We start from the raw sequence: 8948 nt of genomic DNA, 5'->3' as shown, positions 1-8948 counted from the left end.
TATTCTTATCTTGTCTAATTTGTTGCACACATCCTCGTTTATTCAACGAAATGAACGCTTATTATATTCAAATTTCATTTTAATAATAAACACCATATACAACATGTTTTCAAATCATTCGTACAAGTGATTACTTCACATTAAGAAAAAAGTATTTATTGCAAGCATTTCATTATACATAGTAATTTACAAAAGACATTTCTTTTTAAGATTAAAAATATATTAAGTCTCTGCATTAGTATTATCCTTATAGTAAGTAATCTGAAATAATGAAATTACATACTTAAGCCAACAGAACAGTCCTAAAATGGGGTACGAAGCCCTCCATCCCCACCCCCACACCTCCACCCATGCCCGCCCCACACAAACACAAACCAAAAACAGAACCACGTTCCTTGTTCAGTATAATCAAAGGGGGAAAAGGCTAAATATATAATTCCAAATTTTATAATGTTAGATAAAATTATTTCAAAAGATTACAAAATGTAAAATGATTATCATCCCACAGATTTCCTCCTATGAAAAGTATTTACTCTTGTGACAACTATAAATATCTCTACAGTATTAGAGTAAGTCATACAGTAAGTCATTTTTGAACTTTCAATCTGTATGGAAATCTTCACTTTTAAAAATTATGTGTCTTCCAAAGATCTTTAAAGCCAAGTAACGATGACTATCTTCTTTTCTGAGAGAAAAGACTCCCATCCCAGAATTTCTTTCCCCAATAGTTTGCTTCCATCAACCAGAGCACTCTGGTTCTCTCTCCTCCTCTGTTCTTCTGTACAACAGCATGTATGCAGTGCCACTTCTGAAATGAAGCACACAATCAAGGCAATCTCTAAACAGTGCATACAGTGTACACTCTGAACCATATGCAGAGTTAAATAACAAACACAGCATGTGCACAGTGTCATCTCAAAGACAGTATGTTCAGCAAATGTGGAGCACAACGTGTTGGGGGTGTCACCTTTGAAATCCATGTAGAGTGCAATCCTCCTGCACAATTCCCCGTTGTACTTAACAAATAATTTGAATGATACCGATACACAAAACCAGAGACATCTTGGTACTTCACTTTTTAATTGAACTCTTACCCACAACGGCCTCCAAATGTACCTTCCACATCTGCCCATGTCCTCTGTAATTGCAAATTTCAGTGATAGTCAAACACATATAGGGACAGCGATATTGTCCTTCCTGTATGTTAACAAAAATACAGAGAAATTCAATAACAGGTTTGTAATTTCTTGTGAGCATGGTTTAGGTGGCTGGTGTGGTCGAACACTGACAAACAGTTATGCGAAGCTGCAATATAGAACACTGCTGTGTCATCAATGTCTCACCTTAGACACATAACTGTCATTTGCATGGTACCAGGTGTCCCCATCATGTGTTATGTAGGCTGTGTAGTGTCCTGACATGGCAGTTCCATGATGCACTATGACAGCATACAGCTTATACTGCCACTCATTCTGTTCCTGGGACAAACATAACATATTAACATATCATTTCCTTAGAAAACATCTGCAAATATTATAAACATACAAGAATGCATGTACACATTCACAAGTGCACACCAAAAGAGGAATGCACATATAATTGAGTTAGCAGGAATTACCTGTTTGGGAAATTTTTCTGAGACATGTTGTGCTTTCAATATCATTTTGAAGTCAAGAGCTTGTGGGAAGCTGACTTTGCAGTGCATCTTTTTAGTGTAACCATCGTCAGAACGGAACCTCTTCAGGTGTACACAAACCACTGGAGGTAGGTGTATGAGTTTGAGACCCTATACAGACAGAGAAAATGACTACATACTTACATGTACATACTTAAGGAAACCTATTCAAAGTCTGAAGCCCTCAACATACAAATAAGCAATCAAAATTTTAACTGACTCTAATAAAGTAGTAAACAGTTATCTATCCTAAGAATTTAGTCACATCGCTGACAACCTAGACCTTTGCCATACCGAATCAGCTAATTTACAGGATTACACCTTCAGGCCATTACGCAACCTCTCACCTGTTTTGATGGAGTCTTCTCTCCACACCTCTCACAAAAACACTTGTCATCCCCGTCCAGCTCCTGCAGCTCAAAGAAAGCCCTGAAACATTCTTCCTAGGAGACCGAATACAGAGGAAACATATCTGGTCAGGCGCTTACGATAAACTCATGGCCTGTGTTGTATGCACACTGCACTCCAGCCTCAGACACAATAGAAACATACTGTATCATTCTCTGTTGAAAAACATGAGGTATTATTATTAATCCAAATGGAAAGACCATGCAGCTGGTGTGAATCCCCTTAACCAAAATCCTACGCAGTCCTCCAGGTCTTACCAGGGTGTTGCTAGCAGGCAACAAGGGCAGGGGGAGGCTGAGCAAGTAAGTCTCTCCAGACTGAATATAGGTGCACTCATTGCACTGGAGGTGCTCCTCCACTTTCACCTTGTATAGACACTTGATCTGCTGAGCCTAGAAGAGGAACGTTACAAACAGGCAGACCGACAGACAGACAAAACAAAATGAAGCATCCAGGCATTCCCCATGGTGTTAAGTTTCTGAAAATAGTGTGTCTGTCAATCGTTTGTTTGAGAATTATGTGTCTGAGAGAAGGTGTGCGGTGAGAGGTTATGCAAATAGAATAGACATGTGTGCTGTTGTAAGCCAATATCCTTCAACTGGATATTAAAGCTGCAGTACAACAGCGCCACCCAGTGGCAAATCACAATGCTGGACTGCATGGTTAAGATACGGTGAAAATCACTACGTGAATATTCTCAATTTCTTTAGTATGACTGTTACTTGTCAAGGACTTGATGAGCAATGTTAAAAAAGTGCACCTACCAGCTCTGTGTCACTCATCTGTTCCTGTACAAGGTTCATTATAGAGAGGAAGACCTCGTCTGCATCATGCTGGATGGACACTAGGAAAGACAGACAAAATAAATGTATGGTAAAAAGACAAGTTTCATTTTGATAAATGATGAAACAAAATGAAGATTAAGAAAAAGAACTGCAAAGAATCGGTCAGTAGTTGTACTGGGTATGCGGTTGCGGTCCAGGCAGTGCAAGAAACTTTTGTGGGGGTCAGCCTGAAATCTGTCACTCTGCATGGCTTGCAATGTTTTCTGCAACTGCTCCGGTACATTCTTTGCTTTTTCTTGAGGCCCAGAGTCATTCACTTTCCAACTGAAACACAGAATTCCCCAGGTGCTTAATATTCATCTCTAGAACAAGGTTGGATCAAAGAAAAACCATCAAACATATTTCCAAGTTGACTCCCAAAATAAATTGTGAGTTGAGTGAATTTGATGCCATGCTAAAACAACTAGCATTTTGGCCAAAGTGATGATGGATGATGCACAAAACATATTTAAAAAATATTGCCAGTTTAACTTCGCTGACCGATTGAGCAGTGCCAACAGTTCCTGTGTGGCACAAAAAGACTGCAGCAGTGCATTGACACAGCAGGACAGGCCATAGTTTGGAAGACCCCTCAGCCCTGAGGACAAAAAATACACAATTTTCAGTGTTACGACATGTCTGGTGCAAAAAGACCCAAGTTTTCTTTGTTTGACACCCCCCAACACAAACACAGACACACTTATGAACAATAATTTGTATCGTAGAGAAAAAGGCACAGTATTATTGTATTTGTGCACTGCATGCTGTAATGAAATACATGTATCTACAAGTGATCTTAGCACTATATTGTAGTGTGAATTTTCTATTTTCTGCCTGCTTCGGTTCTCGAACGTACCTTGAAACCTGCTGAAATAAGTTGATGAGAATTGGTTGCTCCTGTATGTATCTTGATGTAAAAAACTTGAATAACTGCTGCCAGCCATGTTAGAAAATGGAGAGTAGGACGCTCTACAAATCTGAATGCAGCCACAGCCAAGCAGGTTTCTCTGAATGCCTATGACACATAAAATGGATGCATTGCTTTTTTTTAAGGATGCACTGACAAAAAGGTGGTAACACAACTCTACTTGAAACTTTTGAATACTAAGTTCGCACGTATACAGTCACAAGTGCTTCCGTTTTTTCAGAGCGAGCTCCACAAATATTATGTTGTGTACCCTCCAAAAATGGGGCCTTTTAAATATGAAACGGCTTTTAGCAGTGCCTGTCCAGAGGGGGGAAAACGTAAAACCTACTGGCTAGGCATATAGCCAGGTAACCAAACTAGTGTAAACTAACTAACACTAACAGCACTTGCAAAAACAAGAGGAAAAAACTTTTTTTAAAGTTACACATTACATTGTAACTTTGTTCGCATTCTACAAATTAACGATATGAACTTTAAAAATTCAAACGATTTGACACGGAACCTTTATTCGTTATTTACTGTATCTTACAATCATAACAGAAGCCACAGATGAAACCGAGATGTAACTTTCTCTCTTAATACAGCTGCAAAGAACGGGGAACATTGGAAAGGTCCAAGCAACGCATACGCCCGCAACTCTTAACTTACCTGTGAATAAAATTCCTGTTTATTCCTTCTGTCAGTAAAGTGTTCTACGGAAACTTAGATACGGCCACCTTTTCGTTCTAAGCTCTGATACAATTGCCTAGCAATAGACCGCTGCAACACAGAACGCACGAAGATAACTTTCACTTTCGATTAATAGATGAAACAGATGAAACGAAACTTCACTTATGCATCTGCCACGCAAGAGATTATATCCTAAACAAAATTACTCAAATATACTTATTGTGGTTACTCATTTTATTGCTCACACAGCAACATTTTACACTCCAACGATTCTCAGCGAATATACAGTAATGTACTGGTGCGTTTTAATCCCGTCTACACTTAGGTTACCGTCATGATGGAACGAAAATATTACTTTACTGTTATCATTTTGCAATGAGAATGCAAGTAAATAAATCTTAAGCGCAACCGACAGGAATATAATTAAATATGAATATCGCCTACACGTGCTTTCTTTACGCGTCAAACAGGTAAAACAGAGGGGACAGTTTTATTGCACAAAATATTTTAATATGGGATCACGGCATCTCAAATTTGAGACTTTGAGTTATTCTGTCCATGTCTGCTATGTTCTTGCTTATAAATTAATTACAGAGACATTGCTAATCTAGCCACTAGATTTTTAAAAAGGCTTTTTTTTTCAGGCTTCAGAATCTGAGTACAAAAAAAAAACAGACTTGTAATCCTACATCTTCCATAGGCATGTAGACAAAAGTAGTCTTGATCCACCAGATGTATGCAAAGACGTTTTCACACATGCAGTTTTTCTTCAATGCAGAAGACTTTGGTTTAGCTCATGGAGCTAGCTTGGTAGTATGGGGCAAACATAGTATCCCACATCTGTCGGAGAATTCGCAGCAAGCGTGAGATCCAGGGGAAGGATGGAGGCAGAGCTGTGAGAGAAATCACACCCAAAAGGATAAAAATACATCACCTGACCCAGACAAATGTAATTTACAATACTTACTGACCAATTAGAAATGATTTAACTACACTACAGTCAGAATTCTAGCAAAATGATGGTTTGATCAGGGGTTGTAACTTGTCAGACCCAGACAAACAATTAATATAAATTGGGTTACTTACAGTCCTTCAAACATTATTATAGTAAAAATGTTCAGTTCTTGATTTCACACTAACACTTAGTATTATATTACATATTTCAAATAAATAACTATTTTTAAATTGTTATATTTTTGTAGTATTGTCACAACTTCGGCACAAAAGATCTTGACAAACACACATGACACAGATTCACTTTTTTAGTCTGTTAATTCACAGTCAGCAGCTTGTTCCCATATGGTTTGCTGCTGGAATATCTTCTGGTCATTACCTGGGTCCAGTCGGACTAGAATCAGATAGAGTAGGAAGGCAGCCAGCAAGGCCCTCTGGAAAAGTAACGACCACAAGCCTTTCTTAGCCACTGAAAGCCCTCTGTACACCAGCCTCAACAAGACTTCCAGCCTCCGACTAGCAGCACCTGCGACACCTACACATAAATACAGAAAAGCTGGACTGAGCCACACAAACAGGCCACACTGCAAGTGCAAGAGTTCCCAGTTTATTAATTCAGCTGTATTCATTCTGGCAATTAGTCAACTTGCTAAACTATATATTTAAAAAAAATATTAAAGAAACAAAACACTTGAATTTCAGTCATAATTGAAGGGTCAGCAGCAGATATTATTTTTAAATACACCAGCCAATAGAAGTAGTCCTATTTTATGATTCACAACATTAATAAAAACATCATATCTTGTGATGTGATAGTGTGAGGACGTGAGACTGTCAGATTAGCTATAGCTAGCCCTTTTTCCATTAAAGAACTAGCCTACATCGCTACAACTTGATGCGTATAACAAAGTTACTGCGATAACGCTAATGGAAAACTAGTTAAATGGACATCATGCTAGACTAATTCGCTAGCTAGAGGTGGATTAGAGTAATGTTCTCTTAGCTGTCTTCTCTTATGAAGATAGCTAAAAAGTGAATTTCCCAAAAAGTGCTCTGGTTGTTGGCTTTGGGAAAAATTCTCCAACTCCTACCACTATGTCTTCTACAGACTCGTCAGAGTCATCCAAGCCACTGATAATGCCCTTTGATTCAGAATCAAATATTTAATTTCTGTCCATTTCGGTCTTCCTCATATTAAGTCACACATCACAGAAATAGTTTTTCGTGTGACTGAGTGTTTCCGTCAGCAGTGACAAATTTTTTCAAATTTGTAGCCATACTAACAGTAATTTCAGCTTAACTTATTGAAAAGCCTCTAGAATAAAAGTAACTGGTCTTATGTCTTCGGGGGATGCTGTTATGTGGTGCTTACCCTTTAAGGACAAGTGTTTATTGAACACAGACACAGCTACTCAGAGTCAAATGCTGTTTTGACTGAAACGCAAAGAGTGAGGCCCACCTGCGTTAGTGCTGAGCTCAGTGCCCTGGATTGGACTGGCAGGGGGATGGGAACAGAGACTCAGCCTTCCCTGGCCCTGACCCTCCTGACTCTCCACAATTTCCAGTGCCGTTTGCCTCTGGTCCTCAGTAAATGCAGTACCTCCCACCTCTCCCAGCACCAGCTCACGTGCTTCTACCAGTCGACCCAGGGGCAAAAGTATGTGTATGAGGTACAGCTCTGCAACAGTCCCAAAGGCCGGTGTGCTCCTGTTGGCATGGCACTTCAGCCAATCACAGCCCACCTCCTCCATTGCAGCTGGTTCACCCACTTTGGCATATAGGAGTATGCTGGAAATGCAAATAATAAAAGAATGATTACTTCTAAAGTATTATTGTTATATGAAAAGACTTTATGATAACGCCATGCTTAAAATGCAGTGCATACGCCACTTCAACATGATAATGTACCTTTGACAGACACAATTCAGTTTCAGTTTAAAGTCAACAGGAATTTTAAGGCCAAACGGTCTCTGTACACTTACCACATCTGTACAATTTTGGCTGGTATCTTCTCAGGCCTACCATATTGCCGAAGTACCCATGTGAGTACGCCGCTCCACTGGTTGAGCTCGGCCAATGCTTGGATCCCAACCACGCACAGAGCTGCTTTCAGCTCTCCATACCTGAAACTGCAGTATAAACACAGCTAACCTCAAATCAGTAAATGTTATGAGGCTTCTGATGACACTGACCAGAATATTAACTCTAATTCTCTTATTTAAGCGGCGTACTCTGTTTCTCCAGAATTTCTTCAGAGCTACCTCTAGCCACTTGCATATGCCTTTTATAGAACAGACTGATCAAAGACAGGGAGTGTTAACACACCGATGCATGAGAATGTAACCATCTATTATCATAACAGTAGGCTGTGGATACCTGTTTTCTCCTTGTTCACCGAGGTTGCCAAGGCCGTCCAAACCTCTCTCGCACGTCTCGACAGACGCACGGAAATCTCTACGTACCATTAACTGTTCGGCAGCAGCATCTAATAACACAATTGTTTGTGCCGAACTTGAACAAAACGAAGGACTATTTAGACGAACGGAGCCCAAACTGCGCACAGGCGCCAAGGATGTGGATGAACTGCTCCTCATCTCGTAGCATAAATGCTAATGATCTATGTGCGTAGTTATGAGCTGTATCTGCGCTCAGACATTGCACAATGCGTTTGCATGCAATTCGGATTCAAAATTCACCGGCCATACAGACCAAGCTCGTCTGTTTTAGCCATACAAAAACACACGTTCGCTATCACTTTTTGTAAACACGGAAGTGCTATAGTATCAATAACACATATCAAAGTACACTAGAATCTGGTTAGATTAGTTACAGCGCCCCCACATTATTGGCTGACATATGGTCAGTAAACCCAGGGCTGTGTAAAATGCTATTAAAATACTTGTTAAAATATTTTTTTATTATTGCGGATTAAACTTCTCATTGTGAAGAAGAGCAAAAATGTGGTAGCCTATGTTGGGCTTGATTCAGGTGAACATAATAGGAAAGTATCGTCAGGGTAAATAGGTGTGTTTTTCATGATAGTATGAGAAAAAAGAATATGGAAGGTATATTAAGGCTTTAAAGCATTAGAAACGTATTCTACTTATACAGGAACAGTTTTCAAACCAAAACAAGGCCTTACATGGATTAAATACTTGTGTGCACCTATGTGCAAATAGGAAAAAGAAATCAAAATGTATAATTTCATAGCTTTCCCAAAGATTAAGTATGTGATTGTAAAAAATCAATGGAATGTTGGAAGATGTTTCAGGGTTTGTGCGAAACATTTGTTTCCATTGTCACTTGTCATGGAACTGATGCATTACATTACATTACATTACATTACAGGCATTTGGCAGACGCTCTTATCCAGAGCGACGTACAACAAAGTGTATAACCATAACCAGGAACAAGTATGACGAAAACCCTAGAGAGAAGTACCGGTCCAAGTGCAGGGAACAACCGCATAGCTCAACTTGGACCCTGAAGG

The 8948-nt window shown here is 39.4% G+C and overlaps 2 protein-coding genes across 2 annotated transcripts; both read right to left on the bottom strand.

Moving 5' to 3' along the window:
• Nucleotides 1-58: 58 nt before the first annotated feature.
• Nucleotides 59-4619, bottom strand: usp18 (ubiquitin specific peptidase 18). The gene is made up of 11 exons (XM_064343277.1): nt 4484-4619; nt 3764-3922; nt 3409-3505; nt 3044-3192; nt 2848-2927; nt 2341-2475; nt 2023-2118; nt 1619-1786; nt 1344-1478; nt 1095-1138; nt 59-808 (listed from the first exon to the last, which is right to left on the bottom strand). The coding sequence occupies exons 2-11, from the start codon at nt 3849-3851 to the stop codon at nt 739-741; spliced, it is 1062 nt and encodes a 353-aa protein (XP_064199347.1). The 5' UTR covers nt 3852-3922; nt 4484-4619; the 3' UTR covers nt 59-738.
• A 488-nt stretch (nt 4620-5107) lies between these two features.
• Nucleotides 5108-8252, bottom strand: pex26 (peroxisomal biogenesis factor 26). Its single transcript, XM_064343278.1, has 5 exons — nt 7835-8252; nt 7441-7587; nt 6918-7246; nt 5838-5993; nt 5108-5397 (listed from the first exon to the last, which is right to left on the bottom strand). Exons 1-5 carry the CDS (start codon nt 8050-8052, stop codon nt 5294-5296), a joined length of 954 nt encoding a protein of 317 aa, XP_064199348.1. The 5' UTR covers nt 8053-8252; the 3' UTR covers nt 5108-5293.
• Nucleotides 8253-8948: the final 696 nt, after the last annotated feature.

Source organism: Anguilla rostrata, chromosome 7 (assembly GCF_018555375.3).
Source record: "Anguilla rostrata isolate EN2019 chromosome 7, ASM1855537v3, whole genome shotgun sequence".
NCBI lineage: Eukaryota > Metazoa > Chordata > Actinopteri > Anguilliformes > Anguillidae > Anguilla > Anguilla rostrata.
Note: the sequence above shows the minus strand (reverse complement) of the source record. Positions and strands in the feature narration are given on the sequence as shown.

Coding starts and splice junctions, on each gene's coding strand:
- pex26 (XM_064343278.1), bottom strand. CDS start 8,052: ATGAGGAGCAGTTCATCCACATCCTTGGCGCCTGTGCGCAGTTTGGGC. Junction 7,588..7,834: donor GGTGAACAAGGAGAAAACAG/GTATCCACAGCC, acceptor TTTATACTGCAG/TTTCAGGTATGGAGAGCTGA. Junction 5,994..6,917: donor TGAGCTCAGCACTAACGCAG/GTGGGCCTCACT, acceptor ATTTATGTGTAG/GTGTCGCAGGTGCTGCTAGT.
- usp18 (XM_064343277.1), bottom strand. CDS start 3,851: ATGGCTGGCAGCAGTTATTCAAGTTTTTTACATCAAGATACATACAGG. Junction 3,506..3,763: donor TTATTTCAGCAGGTTTCAAG/GTACGTTCGAGA, acceptor TTTTGTCCTCAG/GGCTGAGGGGTCTTCCAAAC. Junction 1,787..2,022: donor AGAAGACTCCATCAAAACAG/GTGAGAGGTTGC, acceptor CTGTCTGTATAG/GGTCTCAAACTCATACACCT.